This window comes from Chiloscyllium punctatum, chromosome 23 (assembly GCF_047496795.1).
Source record: "Chiloscyllium punctatum isolate Juve2018m chromosome 23, sChiPun1.3, whole genome shotgun sequence".
Taxonomy (NCBI): domain Eukaryota; kingdom Metazoa; phylum Chordata; class Chondrichthyes; order Orectolobiformes; family Hemiscylliidae; genus Chiloscyllium; species Chiloscyllium punctatum.
The window spans coordinates 77357317-77382222 of NC_092761.1; the positions used below are offsets into that span (position 1 = coordinate 77357317).

Genomic DNA, 24906 nt, shown 5'->3' on the forward strand with positions numbered 1-24906 from the left:
AATTTAATAGTGGTGTACATACAGTACAAGAGCTGCAATGGTTCAAGAAGGCAGTTCATTCGCACCTTCTGAAGGACAGTAAGGGGTGAGCTAAACCTTGCTGGTGATGCTTATATTCCATGAATGAAAGAAACATTCTTAACTGGAAATACTTTTAAAAATTTTCCATACACAAAGACTACTAACTGCTTAAACTTAAAAAAATTACCATTTGTAAACAGCATTGAATTTTCTGTTGATGTGAGGAAGTCATCTGTTAAATTAAAGAAAATAAATTAATAAGCTCACATAGTTTTTCAACAAATGTCTATTTCTGCTTAAATTTTGTATTACATATTAGACATGCACTTTATGCTTCCTTTTACAAGTAAGTCGTGAAATTTATATATTTCACATTTATTCATGTGTGTATTCCTTTTCGGATTGTATAATTGTTGTTATTCTTGCCCTGACCATGATCCCGTTATCAATGAACTGATTTCAAATAATTTGACTTGTCAAAGTACATAAATGTTAAATGCACTTGTGTGACAAAAGGAAACATTTACAGTGAATCAAATCTGCTTTTGTGAATTATGTTCAAGACTCAAGAACAGAATTCTTGAACTTGCCTATACTCAAACAACATATTCATAAAATTATTTATACATACATACAGTGGCACACTGCTTAAAACGGGTCTTAGCAGATTTGTCCATTTTTTTCTATGTACAGGCAAACCAGTTGCTAAGTGATTTCTAAGTTGTTAGTGGTTACAATCTCATGTCCAAGATAGTCATAATATAAAGAGGTGCAAATAGCTAATACTGGTCAGAGGCTTATTAAACCTGAAATTAGCAGAACTTTTAAAATTGTTAAAAATAAGTAAGTATTTTTTCAATTGGTCCAAATAATTTAATGTGCTCAATACATAAAATTACATCAAATTGTCCGGAACTGTCATTTGTCCATTGCGTCCATGAAAACGCTCCTCACAACCTTCCTTCATTTCATTCTTTCTCAACTCATCAGCAAATCATACTTCTGCTTCATGTACCAATCTCACACCTGTTAAAAGCATTTTCATGTGGTCACACATTGTTTATCCATGTCGACGCTATGGTCAAGAAAGTATACCAATGCCTCTACGTGGCATGTCCACAAAGACTTTTAGCAATTTTTATAGATGCACCATAGAAAGCATCCTTAGGTTGTAACTTTGCTCGCTGAGCTGATAGGTTTGTTCTCAGATGTTTTGTCACTGTGCTAGGTGAGTCTCCATTGAAGCGCTGGTGTTCTGCCCTGCTGTCCATTTATGTGTCTTGGTCTGTTAAGATAGATGATATCATTTCTGGTTCTTTTTCTTAGAGGTTGGTAATTGGGGTCCAAATCAATGTGTTTATTGATGGAGTTCTGGTTTGAATGCCAGGCCTTTAGGAATTCCTGTGCATGTCTCTGTTTAGCCTGTCCTAGGATGGAGGTGTTGTCCCAGTCAAAGTGATGTCCTTCTTCGTCTAAATGTAAGGATACTGGGGATAGCTAGTCATGTCTTTGGTGACTACTTGGTGCTCATGTATCCTGGCAGTTAGTTTTCTGCCTGTCTGTCTGCTATAGTGTTTGTTACAGTCCTTGCATGGTATTTTGTAAATTACATTCATTTTACTGGTTGTTGGTTCAGGGTCCTTTATGTTCATCAGTAGCTGTTTCAGTGTGTTGGTAGGTTTATGGGCTACCATGATGCCAAGGGGTCAGAGTAGTCTGGTAGTCATCTCTGAGATGTCTTTGATGTATGGTAGTGTGGCTGGAGTCTCTGGACATGTTGCATCTCTTGTTTGGGTTTGTTTGGGTTTGTTATTTGAGAATCAGTGGACTGTGTTTATCGGGTACCTGTTGTTCTTGAATACGCTGTAAATGTATTTATCTTCTGCTGCTCATAGTTCCTGGGTGCTGTAGTGTGTTGTGGCCCGTTTAAATAATGTTTTGATGTAGCTCCATTTTTGGGTGTTGGGATGATTGCTCCTGTAGTTGAGTATCTCGTCTCTGTGTTGTTGCTTTCCTGTAGGCGCTGATCTGCAGTTGTCCATTGACTGATCGTTCAACATGCTGCAGCACCCAGATGCCTGATAAACACAGTCCGCTGATTCTTAGACAACGGCTTGGCAATGAATGGGCAGGAAGTTGATGGTTCTTTCTTGTCATAACTGTCATGATGGTGCTTAAATCAGTTTGACCACTAGGTGGAGCACCTTAGGAGCAGCATTGACTTCAGTTCAGGTAAATGTAGTTTAGGTGGGTGAGAACAAAACTTCATTTCCTGTGGGTGTAGGACATCTTGTTTTACCTACGTCACTCTTGCAAACAGTAAGAAGTCCAGAGTGGGATGTGTGCTATAGAAATGAGAATACAGGACCCATTAACTCTGAACTCAAAGAATGGCCAGGGCGACTTGCAATGCAGCCACATTGACACAATGGAAAATATGTGCTTTTTTAAAAAAAAAGTGATATTAGTCATTCAGTCAGTCCAAGGAAATACTTCGCAGCTGAAGTGTCATAATTTTGTTTAATGATAATCATGTAACTATATTCACAACTAAACCAGTGACGTTTTCAACCACCTGCTCGTTTATAAAGAAATACAAATGTCTGAAGGAAAAGGTGATGATATCAAATTGCACATCGAAACAGATTGAATCTGATCTCCCATTGCTTTTAGCAAGCATCAGATGGTACCAAATTTCTCATTCCTCAGCCGTGAGGTGGAATATGTGAGGCAAATGTCTCAACTCAAAAATGTGGCAACGGTAGCTAAGCAACTGTGTGCTTATTTATGTCGAGACTTGGAGCAGGCTCTGCCATTCTCTCATTTTCTGAGCAGAAAGGACGATAATCACTAGGTTGCTGCCATGATAGAATATTTTTGCAAAGATGAGATACAGTATTGTTTTCTGCACTATTTCTGATACTGGCTTCGGTAGCAATGGATGAAATTGTATTGCTAGATAGCTGGATTTACAGATTAGTTCTCTTTCTATTTTGATACAGTATGCAGAAAAGCTGTCAGTCCATGTTCATTAACAAGTTTCAAATGAGACAATGAAATAATATGGCAATTGTAAAATCGAAAGCAAGACAGTAATACTGGCATCAACATTTTTAAAAAGAAGAATGTCTGTCCCTTTTACTACTTTTTTGTGAATTTTATATTCAAAGTGACACCAGTAACCTGGGACAATTTCCACTTTGTTATCATGCATCAGTTTTAAGCATGCCATAGAGTCATACAGCATAGAAGGGCTGACCTATCTCCACAAATCAAACTTTCCTGCTCTTGGCCATAGTCTTGAATTTTATGATACTTCATCTACACCCTTTTAAAAGGGTTATAACCTTCCAGGCAGTGCATTCCAATTTTTTCCATCATCTCTGGTGATTCTTTTCCCCTTAAATCCTCTCTAAACCTCCTGCCATTCAGCTTAAAATTATGTCCCTGCTTTGTTGTTCCTTCAACTAAGGGGAATAGCTATTCATATCCATCCTGCCCATGGCCCTCATAAACTTGTACACCATATGCAGAAAGGTCAGATGGAAGTAAACGTCTCTGAGTGAGGTTGCCGTTGATGCCAAGTAAGGTATAAGACCATAAGACACAGGAGCAGAAATTAGACCATTCAACCCATTGAGTCTGCTCTGCCATCCTATCATGGCTGATAAGTTTCTTAACCCCATTCTCCCACTTTCTCCCCGTAACCCTTGATCGCCTTTACAATCAAGAACTACCCACCTCTGTCTTAGATATACTCAATGACCTGGCCTGCACAGCCTTCTGTGGCACTGAATTCCTTAGATTCACCATTCTCTGATTGAAGAAGTTTCTCCTGGTGCCATATCCATTGGGAACTCAAGTCAAACTATCCACTCTAAATTTGCTTTTACAAAACTGGGAACTCACAGTTAACTGTAGAAATATTTTCTGTGCTGTTTTCCAGAGTGACTGATTCAAACAATTCACTGGTGGTTGCTGATTCTGTTGTGGAGGTTGGGTTAATTTCTGATCACAAAAGCAAAATGGAAAGAGAAGAAATGAATGTAAAGATTTCCATCACGAAAGTTAAGTGTAACCAGAAAGTAAAACCTGGAGGAACAAAATACAACAACATAATATTCTATTCCTTTAACTTAACTGATGAACATAATAGCTAAACTGTTGAAATTATATATTTTATGAAACATTTTGCCATCTTTACTGCAAAAGAATAAACAAAATAAGTATAAACTACATGACCATACTTTTTAAATTTATGCTGAAGATATATTGTGCTTAGATTTAGTATTTCTTGATTCCTGTCAGGTCTGGCCTAGTTTGTTTTGAGCTGAATAAAATATAGCACATTGTTACGATTTCATACTCATTATTATTAAATCACTTAGATACTTCTTAAGTGTTAGTCTGAAGTAGTTATCCTAAATTTCTCCTTCCTCTACCACCACCAGTGATGGGTCCAAAATCATTCACTGTGTTCAGTAGCTCATGATGATTTCTTTTGTCAATACTATAGTTTAAAAGGACATGGATCTACAGACTCCACTGGCCTTTGAAGTACACAACAGAAAGGCAGCATATTTGCACTTTGATAGAAGGAAAGTAGAGTGGATGCTGAAAATGTGAAATAAAAACAGAAAATGTTGGAGAAACTCAGCAGGCCCTGCAACATCTGTGCAGAGAGAAATAGAACAGACGTTTGGAATCATCATATTGGACTTGAAAAGCTAACTCTATTTCTCTCTCCATGCTTGTTGCTGGATTGGATCTGGGATAAGGTGGGTGGCCGCCTCCACCACCAAATCCTAGCCACCCAACAACTGAAGGAAGAACACCTTATCTTCCACCTTGAGACCCTCCAACCACGCGGAATCAATGTTGATTTCACCATTTACCTTCTCTCCCCTCCCCCCACCTTATCCCAGTTCCAACCCTCAAACTCGACACCACCCTCTTGAACTGTCTACCTGTCCATCTTCCTCCCTACCTATCTGCTCCACCTACACTCCAACCTATCAACATCACCCCCCCCACTTCATTTACCTGTCACATCGTTCCTTTAGCATCTGAACCCCACAATATTGAGCTGCCAGACCTGTCCCTCCCTCAGCCAAGTTTCTGTAATAGCTATGATGTCCCAGCCCCATGTTTTCATACATGCCCTGAGTTCATTCACCTTACCTGTAAGTCCCCTTGCAATGAAATAAATGCAGTTTAATTCTTCAGTTACTTCGTTCTCTGACTTGCTCCTGCCTGCCTTTTCTAATTAAGTTGCTCTCTTTAACTTCGGGACCATTCTCATCTGTCGCTCTATTCCCACTATTTGTGGGTGGCACAGTGGTTAGCACTGCTGCCTCACAGCGCCAGAGACCTGGGTTCAATTCCTGCCTTAGGCGACTCTCTGTGTGGAGTTTGCACATTTTCCCCGTGAGAGGAGAAAGACATGAGTGCCAACTTTTCAATAGAGGGTGGTGAGTTTATGGAAATGATCTGCCAGAGGAAGTGTTAGATGCAGGTTACAGTTATAGCATTTAAAAGACATTTGGATAGGTACATGAATAAGAAAGGTTTGGAGGTATATGGGCCAATGCTGCGCTTTTCCAGCAACACATTTTCAGCTCTGATCTCTAGCATCTGCAGTCCTCACTTTCTCCTCAAATGTAGGTAGTACATGGCAGTAGTTTTGGTTTGGGAAATTTGGTCAGTATGGACGAATTGGATTGAAGAGTCTGCTTCCATGCCAAATGACTCTATGACATGACATCTCTATGACTCTGATGAAGCTTATTTAATTGAAATTCTTTCCTTATTCTGATTTCAATCTTGGCTTTTTAAAAAACGGTTATTCAAATTATTTTTAAAAATGTGTTATGGATTCTGGTTTGAGGACTAATGGGCCATTTTATATTTAACAACACAGCTGTAGAAATTCTCAAATTTTTCTTTTTACAGTCATAATCTTAAATTTACACTTTTCACTTATTCATTCACAGACCAGCAAAAATATTTTTCCTCATTGAACTTTCGAAAACCCTTTTCTCTTTGTCTCCACATCCACCGTTCTGACATAGTTTTTGCTCTTATTGCAGATCTCCTTCCTTCTCTGATTATTTCCCCTTCCTTATTTTCTTCTTATGTTTTTCTCTGTCTCCTGTCCTGTCCACATCTCTATTCTCCTGCCCCTCAAACTTTCTCCAAATCTCTTTCATTTACCCCTCCCATCATGTCTGGGTCCAGATAACTTTGGTTTGTGCTGAAATGCACTTGGTCTTTATCAAGAGATTACCTAGTATTTGAAATAAAACATCTTCAGCCTTCAGCGAGTGTTTGAACTTGTTTCGAAGTTGATGTGGGTTTTGGAAGGATTGCAATTGTCTCAATCAACATTTCCCCTGCGTCATCCTTGCAGCCTGTGCCTCTAAACAAATGAGCTCAGAGTTGGCTGGATGCAGTCAGACAGTGTGCAGACATGTATCTTCAATCTGCACCCACATTACCACAGGTGGTGGAGGAGGAGATGTGTAAATTGCTCACATTGACATGAGTGGGGGATGGTGGTGGAGAAAGTCTTTGTGCTATAGAACTTGAAGCAAAAACTCACCGTTTGTAGTTTGACTGTATATTTCAGTTAGTCCAAGAGAATTATCTGTTATAAAACAAAATATTGATTATATATAGGTTATGGAGATTCAATGGCTCGATAATCTTTTGAATTATGTATTTGGTGAATATTTAAGTCACGACATGGAGCTGATGTTTTCTTTGGTGTTGGTCTCTTTAACTATTGAAAACAGTTTCTTATGTCTCACAATACTTCTGCAAATTGCTCCCAGTTCAGGATATTAGTATATGCTGCTTGTCAGAGATAAGGTTTAAACATGGCCTACAATAGTACAAAGAGTGAATCTACTCCCTCACTAGTTGCTGCATTTACTTGCATCAGTTAGTAAGATCATCTACTTTTATGTGTTAATAAATATAAATCTAAGCACTGTTAATATAATGATTGTGAAGATTCTGCTCACAGTGATTGTCAAATCTGTAGGTCACCCGAAGAATCTTGTTCATTAGGCTTTCATGCCGAACCAAACAGTCAACTCTGGATTCTTGATCATGTGCTTTTATATTCAACGTACTGATTGTTGTAAACTTTGTCCCTTTATTTTCTGGATTATATTCTGTGTGTCCTGCGTATTTAAAACAAAAGGTTTAGTGAATTCTGAGAAATTTCAATACTGCATTTTAGATTCTTTTGTAGCATTTATGCCGGACCTATAGCACCACCTGGTGTTGTATTTTTTATATGTTTGTTACTGTTATGAACAAGAATTTGTGGTTTGCATCAGTTGGAAAAAGAAAGTTCCATGCAGGGATATAAAATAGCAGCTGCTTTTAAAGTGCATACCACATTTGTGAGCAGTCAAAACATGGCCAAACAAAAATGATATCTCTGAAACTATTTGAAAACATGCTTTTTGAATTACTCTAACAACTGGGTTTGAGATCACTGGGATCAGTGACGACGTTCAATTCTCTGAGTCAGAAGAAGCTGTCAGGGAATATGGAGCACTCCAGGGTCCTCTTGTATGGATAATAAAAGAATAAGAAGAAATTGGGTCAGAGTCTTTCAAATTGTGAAATTTGGTGGTGGGGGGTAGGGGGGGGAGGGTGGGGGTAGGCAGTGTGGATCTGAAAAGTCTGCTGGAACCTGTGGATGTATCTTCTTACATATGCTGACCATATTTTAACTCTTTATTTTCTATTTTTAGTTCAGATTTCCTGTACATGCAGTTCTGAAACAAAATTGACTCAATTCAAATAAGTTGAATTGCTACTTAAACAGTGTCGTTAAGATTAAGACAGAGAATGTATAGCTGTGATGGAGGCTGCCACATCACTACAACTGCTGATGACAGGATGGTCTTTCCGTAAGAATGTTGGGATTGAAGAAAAGGGAAATCAGGGAAATAAAAGCAAATATACACTGAAAGGAAACTAAAAACTTCCTTACCACACAACTCCAGTCTGTTGTTTAAGAGCCAGGTTATTTGAGGTTTTGGCTTGCTTCCAGTGGTAATGCAGCTAACCACCTTCTCCTCTCTTCCCTTCAGTAAACGTGTAGTAATGTTCAGTACAGGAGGAGATGGGGGTGCTGGGGAGGGAAATAACATGCGCAATTAGTTGTGAAATGTTGCCTTATAAACTAGACGTCATGCAAAGTGAAAAACTAATTAGTTTCCTCAACACTGGCTTTTACTTCTTTCAATCAAATAATTAAACAATACTATCAAAGGTCTTATTGCTAACATGTACATACCTAAAACAGTGAGATACACTTCTTTGGATATCACCGGATGGTTATAATATAAACAGGTATACACTCCATCATCTTCCACTGTTGTATTCACCAGTGTGATAAACAATTTTGCTTTTGAGTAATGCACTAAATTATATCTTCTGTCCCTTATGCCTGTTGGAAAAATAATTTCTTCATCATAATTATTGTTATTAACATTCAAAGAATCAGGCATATATCCAAAAATGAGAACAACCTGCCCTCATTGAAAGTTGAAACTTGAAGATTGTAAAGAGGAAGAAATGTATTTCTGTTAAACATTTTATTGCTTTTGTGTGAAATCTATTCATCTTTCTCCTTATCCACAGGAACAAACTATCTTGCCATGTGATCTGGCCTATATCTGAATCTAGACTCTCAGCAATTAGTTGACTCTTAACTGTCCCAGTAATAACATGCTGTAGTAAGCCACTTGGTTCAAGGACATTAAGGGCTGGACAATAAATCCAGACCCAGCCATTGATGCCCACATCCCATAAATAAATAAATAAATAAATAAAATCAAGATTTAAATAACTGGAGGTAATCTAGTTTTCTAAAAGTGTAACTTCGTACCATATTGATAACCACTCTTAGTTGTAGTCTACTCTTACTTCAACATCAACTCGTATAAGTTTTATTATTGATGTTTTCACTAGGCATTACCAGCAAGGCAGTCCTAAATGCTCCTTAAAGCGGGTTACTGCTCAACCACTTCAGAGGTCAGTTGAGATTCAATTACATTGAGGTCACATGTCGGCCAAACCAGGTAAGGTCAGCAAAATTCTTTTCTCAGAAAGAATAAATGCACTGGACATGTTATTTTACCATAAATGTTGATTGTTGTCATAGTCACCAGAATTCTTAATTGAAGTTTAAAATCTGCCAAATGCATTGTTAGGATTTGAACTTATGTCCAGAGAATTCATCTGGGCCTCTTGAATTGTGATCTTGTCACTCTGCCACCTTCTTCATCATTCTATGACTACCAGCTAGCTGCCTGATAACTTAGAAATGGTGCTAGATTTAGGTTTGTCTGTAACTTTATGAGACACAACAACAGAAAAATTTAAATCATGTATTTTTGATTTGTGAAAACCAGCAACTATTATTTTTGCAACATGATTCCTGTATAACTTGAAGAACAATTGTTGTTGAAATAATAAAACAAATCTGGAAAGCTGAAGGAAATCATAAATGCTGAAAACACTCAGCAGCTTAGTCAGCATCAGTAGAGGGAAAAGTCAAGCTGTGACATTTCAGATCAACAGCCTTTTTCTGAACAATGAAGGGTCAACAGCTGAAATTAACCTTGTCCATTTCCTTGAAAAGTATTGGATGACCTGTTCAGTTATTTCTAGCATTTTCTGTTTTTTCCATAGTATATTTATTCTAGAAAAGAGTTTAGCACATCTTGTCAATATTTTGAACATTATGAATTATATTTCATAAAAAAATCAAATCGATGTAATGTAATTAATTATGATATACATTTCTATAATGATGCTTTAAAGACAAAAAAATCTTTATTACTGACTGTGCACACTATATAATATTAGTAAGTAAGTCACTTCTAAATCGTCTGACTTGGTCAATTTTTTTATTGTAGCAATATGAATTCAAGCTGCTACTTTATTTTACTGGATCAAAACTGAGATAAATAAATAAACATTGAGAGAAGAATAATTCAGAAATCAGGTAAAGCCCATGTTGGTCTCAACGATCTAGGTTCACATCAGTGTTGATTCATAAAATTATCAATTTAAATGTTTGTAAGTTTTAAAAATAATATCAGGTTTGTAAGTTTTAAAAATAATAATAATAATAAGAACTCAATATCAGGTTTATATTCATGCCTCTTGTTAAATACAAACTTTGTAGCTAAAATTTCCTTGCCATTAGTATGTCATATAAAGGAGAAGACATGAGTGATAGTTAAAGGGGAAATGGTGATTTGAGTGTAAAGGGTTAAGTAGACGCTCATTTAACTATGTTGAGAAAATCTAGATTGTGTCAGACCGCAACCATGTCTGTACAATTCAGGCATTTGTTTCACAGACTGCCGGACAGAAATAGCTTAACCTAACCATTGCATTCACTGTATCTATGCAAAGTAAAATCTTGGTTGCACCAAAAAAAAATCTAATGTAACTTGAGAAACATTTCCAAGTGATCTTGACCTTAAACCCTACATCTTTTGTCAAATAAATGGCCACCAGTCCTAATATATCCTAAATGTGGTTTGGTGTTGATTTGTATCTGTTAATGCTTCTGCCTTGTGACGCTTGGCTGTGCTGAAGATGCAGTTTAAATGCTGATATTTACTGTTGGGGTAATTTGATTAATAAATTCAACACAGACCAAGGACTGAACCTAGAAATTTCTTACTGTCTATATATTTCATTCCCAAGACTGTTACTGTTCAGTAGTTTCATGTTCTAATAATCTTCTGTGTTAAAATCAAACTCCAAATAACTTTCTTCATTGTTTTGCCTCTGACTTTTATTTACGAACGAAGGAATTTTTCCCCATTTGCTTAATCAAAATCCTTTACAATCTTTAACACTTCTACCTCTGCTCTGTTGAAAGGAGCTTCCAGTTTTCCAATTTCTCTTCTTTCGTGGAGAGTCTTTGTAAATCTCTCAGGGAAACACAGAACTACTAACTGATTGTAATAAAGAGTAAAATGCTCAGACAGATCACTAGACATGCTATTCATGATAAACTAGTCAGAGAAGTAATCAGCTGGATAACCAACATGCTTCTTGGAAAATAAAGATTTATCGCATAAGTTTGATGGAATGTTGAGAGTGAACAGATAATGATAATCCAGTACAGTCATTGTCAACCTGGACTTTGAGAAAGCCTTTGATAAGATGTTTCATAACAGATTGCTCTACAGTATAGAGCCTTGTGAAAATTATCCCCAAAAGGCTGCAATTGTTTGGTCTATTGAAATTTTCAAGACAAAAGACGATGGAGCTTTGAAAGGCAAGGATATCAAAGGATAGGTATAGATGCTGATAAATAGTGGAATAGCTCAAGGGACTGAATAGTCTTCTCATGCCTTTCTGAATAATTACATTTTAACTTACCTCGGATATTATTGAAGTATAGAACCTGCCGCTTTGGATTTGTCCACTCAATAGATGAATTTTCAATTCTATCCATCATACAATTGAGAACGATAGACTCCCCCTCCAGTACTGTGATGTTCTCTCTTTTCAGGGTGGCTGAGCCTGCTGAAAGAGTAATACATTATATTTCAAACAAGCACTTGAGATCCATGCATTTCACTAGAAATGTAATATCTTAAAATCTCAACTTACTATTCCAACATCCTTTATCTGACTTGTGAGCCAGAGAACTAATCAAAGTATTGTAATTGTCTGTGAATATACATGTTCTTTGAAGATTCTTCAAAAATATTGAGTTCAATAGAAATGCAAATCAAGTGAGGTTTTTTAATGAACAGTTGATTTAATACAGTATTGTGCATTTTAAATAGTTTAATGTACATTGCGAAAATATAACATTCCTGTATAATAAATTCTGCCAAAACATGAAATTCCATCTCTGTATAAGTTGTTGACTCACTAAACTATTTCAAATTAATCGTGATTTCAAGAACTTCTGGTTACAACCATAAATCACAGTCGGTAATATCCCTTTAACAATAGTCCCAAGTGGTTTTTGATTTTACCATATGTACTGAACATAATAGCTCTATTTTCCCCTGTGCATTCTAACCATGAAACTTCCATCAATAGTCAGCAAATCCTCACATTATGAAGGATTGCAAAATATGCTCAATTTTTTTTTCCCTGAAGTACTTGAGGTAGTTCCAAACATTGGTGAAAATCATGTTTGGTCACTTTCCATGTTCCAAGGAGATTATGATGGACATACTTCACTATTCTTTAACTGGAGATAAAACATGGAAACACCATTGCCATCAGGGTAATGATGGTTGGGACCGGGCAAAAATTTCAAGGCAGCCTATTCAATAACTTTATGCTATGTGGAGTTGCAGGGTAATACGCAGATACACGCTACATTTACATGACTATGGTTTTTCAACTTTTAATCAATGTTTTTCTGTCCTCTCTTGAACTCACAGTGCCACATGTTTCCCAAGTGGCCATTCTACATGAGTGACATTGATTAATTTTATAGATAAAGCTCACCATAGGGAGATGGTCATATAATGGTAATGTCACTGGGCTTATAATCAAGAAATCTAGACTGACATAATGGGGGCATCAACTCCAATTTATTTTAATAAAATGTGGGATCAGAAGTTACTTCCAGTAATGCTAACCTTGATAGCTGCCGTAATTGTTGTAAAAACCCTATCTACTGACTTTACCTGATTCTCCCTATGTGTAACTCCAGACCCACTGCCCTCTGATGTGATTGAACAACCCACTGAGTCCAAGGACAAAAAGAAAAGATGCCTTTGTCTCATGAAAGAGTGAAAGAAAAATGAATTAATCCTCTGGAAACAGGGAATTGAATCTAGAACCCTTTCCTATCTAAACAGCTACACAGGGAATTGAACTTCAGAACCTTCCTTACCAATACAACTAAACCATTGGGAAAATAACACAACTATTATATCTGCGATTAGTTGCATTGTTATCAGGTAAGAAAGGAGTTGCACATTTTGCTTGAAAAGTCAATATTTTTGGTAAACCTATGCAATCTGTTTCCATGTGAGAAACAATTAAGTCAAAGGTTCTTATTGGATATTTTGAAGATCTCAAATTGTGCTTTCCTGGGTTTATGTGAAGCATTAAAATTCTGTGAAAGCAGAAGAGCACAGAACTTACAATTTCACAACTGAAGTGCAAACTGTGGAGCATAATGAAAGGAAGTGAGAGCAAAAGTTGCCTGTTATGGTCATGCAAGTACAGCAGAGGTCACATGTGTGGAAAGTTTGCAAAATGACAATTAAGAAGAACTTTGGCTTGTAAAGTCTGAATCAATATGACAAAACATGGAAAGAAAAAGAAATGTTAAATAATTTGAAGATTCCAATATCTAAACTTTGGTACTTTCTAAAATAAAGTTAGGATAATGTTCCCTCCCCCAACCCGACCTTACCATCCTGCGCCGCTGACCACAGTGGTCTTTCTCGTGTAACTACAACAAGATGTGAGTCATTGCTAACACTTAAAAAGCCCCCTCTGGAAAGTTATTTAGATGTTACTCTTTGAGCTTGTAAAGCTATGTCATCTGCAACACTTTGGTTATTCACTTTTCTATTTTAAACACATCAGGAGGCAGACTATTTTCATTTTGCAATGATTCATGCTGAGTTAAAGACAACTATGTCAATTATGTAGGTTTAACCACAAGCCATACTGTAACTTCATGTAGTGAACAACTGGTATGCAAAGCTCAAGTTACAAATTCCCAATTTCACTGAAGCAAAATTTATTACTCTAAACGTATTAATGGTTATATCAGCTAACCACATGTTATCCCAAATGGTGGTTTTACTGGCAGGAGCTGTATCCCCAATACATGGTCAAATAAAAACTTCTTGTTGACTTCCTCAAATGTTGGGAAATGGAAAAATAAGACCCTATAGAATCATGTTACTGTTCTTCATGGAACTTTGGAAACATTTACCAATCACTTAGAGACAGAACATGACATTAGCCATGATCGCTAATATCACAGGAGGAAACATAACCTTTGAACCCACAGAGGGCCAGCTCATATCCCTGAATGTAATCACATGAAAATGATCCCAAGAACAACTTCATGAATTGAGAAATGGGAGGAAATTACTTAGAGTCACAGAGTATAGAGTCATACAGCATGGGAACAGATCCTTCGGTCTAACCAGTCCATGCTGACCATAGTCCTAAACTAAATAGCCCTATTTGCCTGCACTTGGCCCATATCCCTCCAAACATTTCTTATTCATGTTCTTTTCCAAATGGCTTTTAAACATTGTAACTGTACCAGCATCCATCACTTCCTCTGGAAGTTCATTCCACACGCAACTGTGTCAATTATGTAGGTTTAACCACAAACCATACTGTAACTTCATGTAGTGAACAACTGGTATGCAAAACTCAAGTTACAAATTCCCAATTTCACTGAAGCAATATTTATTACTCTAAACGCATTAGTGGTTATATCAGCTAACCGCATGTTCTCCCATCATAAAACTATACTTCCTAATGTTGAAATCCCCCACCTCAAGGAAAAGACACCTATCATTCACCGTATCTACACCTCTTATAATTTTATAAACCTCTGTAAGGTCACCCCTCAATCTCGTACACTCCAGTGAAAAAGGTCCCAGCCTATCCAGCCTATAAGTCAAACCCTCCATTCCTAGCAACATCTTGGTCAATCTTTTCTGAACCCTCTCCAGCTTAATAATATCCTTCCGATAACAGGGTAACCAGAACTGAACGCAGTACTCCAGAAGAGGTGTCACGCATGTTCTCTACAACCTCAACATAATGTACCAATTTTATACTCCAAGGTCTGACCAATGAAGGCAAGAGTGTTAAATGCTTTCTTAACCACCATGTCGACATGTGACGCATACTTCAAAGAATTATGTATTTGAACTTCTAGGTGTCTCCATTCTACAATATTACCCAGGGCCCTACTTTTAATTGTACAAGTCCTGTCCTTGTTTATTTTACTAAAATGCAATACCCAGTTGTCTGTATGTAACATATGCTCTTTTATTCTTGACTAGAACCTCAATACATTTATTCATCCATTGTTCTACCAGCCTTACTCTTCACTTTAACAGGAACACAGTGCCTCTGAACTCTCGTTGTGATACTTTTGAAAGCCTCCCTCTTAACAGTCATCCTTTTACCTGCAAAAAGTCTACTCCAATCAACTTCTTTTAAAAGTTCTAGTTTCATACCATTAAAACTTGCCTTACACCAATTAAAAACTTCAACTTTTATGAACGGCTTATCCTTTTCGATAACTATTTTAAAACAAATACAATTATGATCACTAGACCCAAAGTGTTCCCCCACTATCACTTCAGTCATCTTCCTGACCTTATTACCCTAAAGAAGGTCAAGTTTTGCTCCTTCTGTAGTAGGAACATTTATGCATTGACAAAGAAAATTTTCTTGAACACATTTGACAAATTCTTCACCATCAAACCTTTAGTACTATGATAGTCCCAGTCAATGTTTGAAAAATTAAAAACCTACTCTTATACCTTATTATTCTTCCATGTATATGTGATCTCGCTATATATTTGTTTCTTCATTTCTCTTTGACTATTTTCGTGATATAGTACAATCCCATCAAGGTGATCATTCCTTTCCTATTTCTAATTACAACACATATATTTTCAATGGATGATTTTTCAGAAATATCTTCTCCATATGCAGCAGTAATGTTTTCCTTAATCAAAGACACCAGTCCCCCTCCTCTTTTGCCTCCCTTTCTATTCTTCCTATAGCATCTGAAACCCAGAACATTGAGCTACCAATCCTGTCCCTCCCTCAGCCAAGTTTCTGTAATAGCTATGACGTCCCAATCCCATGTTCCCAAACACACCCTGAGTTCATTGGCTTGCCACTAATTAATTGAAAATGTTATCCAATATTATGACTTCTTAACATGACCCCATTTCTCAAATCCCTCAAATCCAGATGCATGCTGGGGGATTTGAGTTTGTTCAAATTTTCTGAACAAATTCAACTGTAGGGAAATAGAATCGAGACTCATACTTGAATTTGGACCACGTGCTAAAAATTCACATCAAAATCTTGACATTGTGAAGAAAATATAGATGGTTTTGGATGGAAATCTGAAGCCTTTTCTGCTAACGAACTGAGGACTGCCACCAACGTTGCCTCCTACCTTTCAGTTCAGTTTTATTAATCTACATGATACAACTGTTTGGAGTTACATATTTGGTGTTTGTGGATTACAGTTGAGGTCCATTAATGCAAATGAAATTGCTGCTGTAGAATGTTTCTATCAATTGATTCCGGAATTTTTAGGGTATAATTATTTTTCCATTTTGGTCTACTGGATGGCAAACTTAACCTCATTTGATTTTAACACTGTGCAAATTATAACTGCATATTTTGAACTAGATTTAAAACTACCACCATCAGATACACATTAACCAGCAATATCATCTATTTCTGCTGTAGGAACGTGTGTGCAATTTGTTTGCCTGAACAGAAATTGCATTTGGGAAATGCATGAGAGAATGTAGAGAGCTGGATGTAAGTGTGATCATCACAAAACTGATCATATTTTCTTTTCAAAAAATTGACTGATTCACTTTCAAATTCAACACTAACTTCCTGTGAGGAAGTATTTTACTTCTACACACGTTAATAGATTGTTGCATTAGAATGCGCTTGAGTATGATATGTTAACCTTAAGGCAGGGGCTGTTCAAAATATTTGGAGATGTGTTGTTTTTGTAAGGAAGGCTCTATCAAGATTGATAATTGAATAGGTGAGAGGCAGCAATTTAACAGGTGTGGTGAGATTACTTTCTGTTATTGGAAGGGAAGTAAAAACGCATGCTGTGTTCTCTCTTCCTGTCGTGCTTTGCTGCATTAATGTGAATAGACATAGAAAAGCATGAATTGAGACAAGATAAGGATCAAAATCTAGATAGGAGAAATTCTACAAAATGAAAACTTGAATTGACTATTTTTACTGCAATAGATAATATCTAGTTTGTCACAGTTTGGTTCAAAATTGCAGTAAATGTCTAAGATTTAAATTACTTTAGTAAATTATTGCAATTCATTTCAGCATCTAGACTGTTTAATCATTTTAAAAGCTTTATGGCCACTATAACTAGAGTAAATCAGCAGAGAAATGATGTACTGTCATAAATATGTTCACATTTTATGCTGTTCTTACATTAAAACTATAGCATTTATCACAGTATCAATGGCATTGTAAATACTTATGTTTATAAGAATACATGGGACATATTAAAGAGTTCTTTAGATTGCTATATGCTAGTGCATAAATTATGAATAATGCATTTTAAATGATTTATAACCATCAGTCATTTCCACAAAATCTTCAAATTTAATTTTAAATTTACCATTTGCAAAGTAAAATAGCAAGGGAAAATGAGTGTTAAAAAGCTTTTCTGACCTGAGAGGCTTCACATCCAAATGTTTTTAGTTAATTCAGTGACGGAAATCAAAGTTAGGAGTTCAGTGCGACCTGTCTATGCATTTCACTTTGGACACTGTCAGTTGAATGTCCAGGGAGTGGTGGTACACATTGTTGCTTCATGGAAACCAGACATTATTTATTTATATACTTTGTCCTGACGAACATGTTTAATTAAATAAATCACTGTTGATTCAAGTAGATTCTTCAGTTTATATTTTTGGTAATTATAATTATATTCATGTAAATTGTAATGTTTATAAAAATTGCCTCAATTGTGTATATAAACACACTGCACTGATACTTCTTTATTATTTATGCACTTTAAGTCCTTGTATTTATAGCAATAGTTCAGCAGATTAATATTAGTTCCTTATGTAGAGGCCTTTGTAAGTGAAGTTCACCTTCAACTGTGCATTAACAGGAGAAAGCAAATTGAACATCTGTTATACAGTCTGACTGATTGTTTATTTTCTCAATTTGCTACCTTCCATTTTGCTATCCCCCTGAAGTTGGATTTCACCTGTTAAGCATTTTAATCTGCTAGTAAACCCAGGTGTGGAATCCATTTCTGCTTTGGAGAGAGAGAAGACTTTATTCCTTTGTTGTATTTCCTGACCCTCTGGATCAACAGAGGTGGTGTGTAGCACTCTCAGAACATTCTGAATTCAAAGGCTTCAGAGATAATGGGTACCTAATCTGTGACTTCAATGCTGTACTGAATATTCTCAGGTGTACATATTAGATCTGAAGCCACAATTTGAAGAAGAGCATTGGAACTCTTTCTGCTGTTCTGGTAAATATTTATCCTTCAGTCTACATTAACCAAAACAGTTTACCCAGTTAGTTATCTCATTATTTCCACACTGTAAGTAATCTAATTTACTGTTTCTGGAATCTTTCTGTGTACAATTGGTTAGCAGTACAAAAGTGATAACAAGTACTTTATTGGATATAAAATGTTTTAAGACGTTTTATTGAGTCACAGCTTCACAATCACTGGTTCCATTCAGATATCAGGACCGTGACTCTTTCTCTTGCATGAGCTTTGACAATGAGTGCAACAGGCTGGTTAAATGTGAGGGGGCCTGACAGTTCACCCACAATTCCCATATTTCCTTAGCCATTGCAGAACATTAATTATGCATAAAAATTCTATTTGGTTGTTTTCAACAGGATTCAAAATTATTGAGCACAATTATAGTATATCTACCAATTAAGCTAATTTAACACAGACAAGAGAAGGCATTTGTATTGCATGTTCTTACCTTGAGGTCAGAAAGTCAGGGTTCAAGTCCAAGTCCCAATTACCAATGAAGTGTGTCATAATAATTCTAAACAGATTGTTTTTTTAAGGACAAATTCTCTAGTAGGACCCAAGTATACACAGGAAAAACTTATGAGAGATAGCTGCAATAATGTTTTCAATGTTTGTCGATCTCTCACCGAAACTCAGTTGGAAGAATATGTTGGGGAAAATATGAGAAAGATACGATGGTATGAGCAGGAATTGTAAAATATACTAGGTGTTTAATGTAGATTTCTCTTACATTATCTTTAAAAGTACAACAGTTAAAATAATTGAGGTGGACCATGAAGTTAGAAAAAGTTGTAGTAAACTGAATGATTCTCCCTCATCCTCTCAGTTTTCTGAACTGGTTGGCAATAATAACAATAATAACAATGTTTTCACAATACATACAGGGTACATTTCAGATTGCTATCTATCATTAAAGATTTGTTTTATGAAAATACTAGTTGGAAAGAATGTCTCTGTGGTTAATAAAAATGCCCACAAATTAAGGCCCTATCAAATGCTATGTGATGAGTAGTAATAAGATTTTAAACTCAACTATTTTTTCTAGTCTTTTCCCAAAGATGTCCATTCTTCCTGAGATGCTATTCCATGGATAGTTGGCTAGTTTGGAAACCTCACTCAAGAAACCAATATTGCAAGGTGATCCCAGATCCTGAGGGATGGTGGAATTCTTTTTCATGGGAGGGCCATATCTGAGTTTGATTCCGTGCTCACCTGATGTGCATATGTGCAATAGGTTTCCATAGGCTAACAACAAAAACAAGAATTTCTGGAAAAGCTCAGCAGGTCTGGCAGTATCTGTGGAGAGAAATCAGAATTAGCATCTTCGGGTCGAGTGACCCTTCCTCAGACCTGCTGAGCTTTCCCAGTAATTTCTGTTTTTGTTTCTGGGATTTACAGAATCCACAGTTCTTTTGTTTTTTTATTTCATGGACTAGTAATCGTTTGCTGATTTTTCTCAGCCCCAATTTGCGCATCACCAACAATTGCAACACTATTAATGCTGCTCCAGCTGATACTAACCGACTCAGCACAGACTAAATACTGAACTTGCTTGTGCAGAAGAGTCAGTCATTGCAAGCTTACTATACTCTCTGAGAATATATGTAAGTAGTTTATATTTTTTCTTCTCTGGAGAATTTTTTTGATACATAAGATTATGTGAACACTTAGCCCATTGTTAATCAGAGTGAAACACGCCTTTCAATTATCAGTAACTACCATAGATATAAGTATGCAACACATAAATTATTAATATTAGCCATCTAGCACTGAATTTAACGTTCTTTTATGACTAAAATGAAATATTGTTTTTATTACAAAAAGCGCAAACTCTACAAACAGGATGCTGGTTAACTACATTCACCCCTCAGCTTCGTTATACGTGTTATGTTGTGGTTTTCCAGCATAGCTAAAAATAAAATTATTTTCATTTTACTTTTGAGAAGTAAAATAAATCTTTTGACTTACCTTGCAGGCCTAAGAAGGCTAGTAAATATAACACTGAAGGCATGTCCATGGTAATCTTTCACCAAGTGTACACTGACTGGTCTCGTCCTCTGCTACTGTATTTAGTAAAATACCTCCGCCCCGAACAAAACACGACGTGGGTTCCCGTGACATCACAAAACCGTATGTGGTAATGGACTTTCCACCCAGGGTCAAGTGCATGTATAGTGCAGAGATCTGTCTGAATAAACATTGAGTTTTGAAAGCAATTGTTTATTTGAAAAGAGTGGCATTTTTCATTACCCAAATCTGATAGAAAAAGCTTTTAAACTTCCTTAAATTGTTCATGGAGCAAGCTCAGCAAAGTAAACCAATTCAAACATCCAGGAAATTTGGGTGTATGTAATTTAAATCCCTTCTTACACTATACCCTAGCTTCCTCCATCTTTGCTAAAACCTTGAATGCACCTCTCTCTGCTCTTACTGCCACAGGAATGCCCCAAGGCAATAGAGCAGAGAATGAATTTTCTTTGAGCTGTACTTGTTTTGATTAGGATTTAAATGTATAGCTAAAATTATAGGTGCAGTCTAAATCATGTTTTTAATGTTTAAGATGATCTTTCTAAAGGACTTTAAATTTTGTCTCAGTGAACCTGACACTTGCTATATTTCTGTTTGTGAAATTCTGTTTGGGGCAGCACGGTAGCACTGCTGCTTCCCATGGCCAGGGACCCGGGCTTAATTCCCACCTCGGGCAACTGTCTGTGTGGAGTTTGCACATTCTCCCTGTGTCTGCTCCGGTTTCCTCCCACAGTCCAAAGATGTTCAGGTTAGGTCATGCTAAATTGCCCATACTATTAGGTACATTAGTCAGGGGTGAATGTAGGGGAATAGGTCTGGGTGGGTTGCTCTTCGGAGGGTTGGTGTGGACTTGTTGGGCTAAAGGGCCTGTTTCCACACTGTAGGTAATCTAATATCTAACCTAAATTTGATTTCAGAATGAATTACATTAACAACTGGAAAAGCTTTCAGATGTTCTCTTAAAAAGAAAACATGCTTAGTTTGCGCAATTGCCTTGATATTTTGTTTTTCATTCATAAAGAGGGATTGAATGGGAAGTGGTTGGTGAGGGTAGTGCAGTAGATGTTGTCCAAATGGATTGTAGTAAGGCATTTGACCAGATCCCGCATGACAGACTCGTCAAAATGTAAAATCTCAGAAGGCAGATCACCAACACCTTCTCAAAGAGTCAACTAAGGATGGGCAATAAATGCTGGACCTAGCCACTGATGCCAAAATCCACATGTGAATAAAAAATCCACATGGGAATGTGTTGAATGTGATCCAAAGTTGGCTTCGTGACAGGAAACAAAGAATAATGGTTGATGGTTATCCTTGAAATGGAAAGCTGTTTCAAGTGGTCTTCCACAGGGCTCAATGTTGCAACCCCTGCTGTTTGTTTTGTACATTCATGATTTGGAGTTGAACATGGAGGGGTACAATTGGGAAATTTGCAGATGACACAAAAGTTGTCTGTCATATAGATGGGTTGATGGAATGGGCATGAAAATGGCAGATGGAGTTCAACTTTGATATGTGTGAGGTAAGGCATTTTTGGAGGTCAAACAGTAAATGTGAATAAACAATAAATAGGAATATATTGAGAGGGGGAGTTGAAATATGAGATTTTGGCATGCAGGTGCACAGGTTCCTAATACAGGTGGATAAGGTCGTAAAGAAAACATATGGAATGCTTTCCTTCGTTGGCAGAGATAGAGAACATAAAAGTAGGGATATAATGTAAAGGACACTGGTGAAGCTGCAACTGGAGTATTGTGTGCAGCTCTGGTCACCACATTATGGGAAGGATATAATTGCTCTGGAGAGAGTGCGCAGAAGATTTACTAGAGTGTTGCCAGGGCTGGAGAATTGTAGCTGTGAGAGAGATTGGAGAGTATGCGGTTGTTTTCCTTGGAACTGAGAAAGCTGAGTGGTGGCATGATTGCTGTATTATGAGGGGTAGAGATAGCGTAGACAGGAGGAACCTGTTTTTCTGAGCGGTGGGTTCAAAAACAAGGGGTCATTGGTTCAAATGAAGTGGCAGACAGATTAGAGGGGACGTGAAGAAATTTATTTTTACACAGAGGGTGGTGAGTGTCTGAAATTTGCTGCTGAAGTTGATAGTGGAGGCAGATGCACTAAACATTTTCAACAAGAACCTGGATCTTTACCTTATGTACTGTAATCTGCAAGGTTATGGGCCATATGGAGGAAGATGGGATTAGAAAGGGCATATGGGTGTCTTTGGGTCAGTATGGATAAGATGGGCTGAATTGTCCCCTTCTGTGCTTTATCATTTCTATGGTTCTACGCCATTGTCACCAGTCTAGTAATCCAGAGACCTCATTCACATTCTGGGGATCAGGGTTTGAATCCTACCACAGCAGAGGATGAAATTTGAATTCTATTTTAAAAATTTGAAATTAAAAGTATTTGATAACCATAACAATAATTGTCAATTGTTGTAAAGACCCATCTCGTTCACAAACATGCTTTAGGTAAAGAAACATGGTCTGACTACCTGTGACTCCAGGCTCACAATATTATGGTAGTCTCTTTACTATTTTCTGTAATGACCTGAAGGCAAGTCTTTCCCCCCAGGTTCTCAGAAACACCAATGTCAATTTTTAGCCAATTTGATTCATTCTACATGATAACAAGAAATGGTTGACAGCAGTTGATTCTCTTTCTCTCATGTCAACATATTTACAATTTTACTGAAGATAAGTGCTGCAAAACTTACTGTGCTCCAACCACGCTGTTCCTGTACAGTGATAGCATTGATATCTACCTGACAATGTGAAAAGTTGCCCAGGTGAGTCCTGTACACAAAAACAGGACAAATCAAGCCTGGCCAATTACAACCACACCAGTCAACTTTCGATCATCAGTAAAATGATGAAAGGTGTCATTAACAGTGCTATGAAGTTGCACTTACTCAACCAGAACCCGCACACTGATTTTCAATTTGTATTCTGCCAGGGTCACCTCATGTTGGCTCAAACATGGACAAAAGAGCTGAAATCCATAGGTGAAGTAAAAGTGAGGTCAAGGTTGCACTTATTCAAGGAGCTGCAGTAAAAACTACAGTGAATAGAATGCAGGAGGAGAACTCTCCTCTGGCTGGAGTCATACCCGGCACAAAGGACGATGGTTGTAATTGGAAATGAGCCATCTCAGCTCCAGGACATTTCTGCAGGAGTTTATGAGGATAGTGTCTTTGTCTCAATCACCTTCAGCTGCTTCACCATTGACCTTCCCTCCATTATCAGGTCAGACGTGGGATGTTCACTGACAATTGCACAATGTTTGCCACCATTCATGACTCCTCAGATATTGAAGCAGTTCATACCCAAATGCAACAAGACCTGGACAAGATTCAGACTTGGGTTGACAAGTGGCAAGAAACATACACATCACACAAGTGTCAGGCAATGGCCATTCCTGATGAAGTGGTTATGCCTGAAAAGTTGATTCTCCAGCTTCTCAAATGCTGCCTGACCTGCTGTGCTTTTGTAGTGCCACACTTTTCGGCTGTGATCTGCAGTCCTTACATTCTCCTCATGGCCATTTCCAACAAGAGAGAATCAAACCATCGCCCCTGGACAGTCAGTGGCATTATTATCAACATCAGGGAATGTCAGCACTATTTTCATGTCCCGATGGATAGAGTGTATGCATTCATCGTTCATCCCAATATGTTTTTTGGCATAGAACAACTTAAACCACAGTACTGAAGATGCTGGAAAAATAATGTTTCTCCTGGCCCCAGAGAAAAAAAATTAGATCTACTGCTCATCCCTTCATGGGTCAATGTGCTGAGGTGTGGCAGATAGAATTAATTTGGGTAAGTGTGAGGTGTTGCAATTTGGTAAAACAGACGAAGGCAGGATAAAGGGCTTATGCCTGAAAAATCGATTCTCCTGCTTCTCAGATGCTGCCTGATCTACTGTACTTTTCCAGAGCCACACTTTTCAACTCTGATCTCCAGCGTCTGCAGTTCTCACTTTATTTTAAATGCAAGACTTATACAATTAATGCTAGGGCACTGTGCAGTATTGTAGAACAGTGAGACCAAGGGGGTTCAGGTACATAATTCTTTGAAATTTGCATTGCAGTCAGACAGGGTGATTAAGAAGGTGGTTAGCACATTTGCCCTCATTGCGCACACCTTGGAGTATAGGAATTGGGACGTCATGTTGACATTGTACAGGCTGTTGGTGCGGCTTCTTCTGGAGTATTATGTGCAGTTCTTGTCATGCTGTTATAGGAAGGATATTATTAAATTGGAGAGGGTTCAGAAAAGATATACAAGGATGTAGCCATGAATGGAAGCTTTGAGTTATCAGGAGAAATTGGATAGGCTGGGATGATTTTCATTGGAGTGTAGGAGGTTGAGGGATGATTTTATGAGACGGAGGTAAGGTGAATAGCAAAGGCCTTTTCCCTAAAATGGGAGAGTTCAAAATTAGGGGGCATATTTTTAAGGTTAGAGGAGAACGTTTTAATAAAGACATGAGGGGCTTTTTTTTCACAGTGTTTCGTATGTGGAATGAACTGCCAGT

At 37.3% G+C, this 24906-nt stretch overlaps 1 protein-coding gene across 1 annotated transcript in view; it reads right to left on the reverse strand.

Moving 5' to 3' along the window:
* Positions 1 to 20369, reverse strand: part of LOC140493994 (uncharacterized) — a 38173-nt gene extending 17804 nt beyond the window's left edge. The window contains exons 1-8 of the mRNA XM_072592929.1: positions 20303 to 20369; positions 11452 to 11598; positions 8339 to 8491; positions 8033 to 8173; positions 7047 to 7208; positions 6623 to 6667; positions 3931 to 4029; positions 209 to 253 (exon numbers count right to left, since the gene is read on the reverse strand). Of these exons, the coding sequence (XP_072449030.1) occupies positions 209 to 253; positions 3931 to 4029; positions 6623 to 6667; positions 7047 to 7208; positions 8033 to 8173; positions 8339 to 8491; positions 11452 to 11598; positions 20303 to 20351 (841 nt within the window). The 5' untranslated portion in view covers positions 20352 to 20369. The remainder of the gene's footprint in view (positions 1 to 208; positions 254 to 3930; positions 4030 to 6622; positions 6668 to 7046; positions 7209 to 8032; positions 8174 to 8338; positions 8492 to 11451; positions 11599 to 20302) is intronic.
* Positions 20370 to 24906: the final 4537 nt, after the last annotated feature.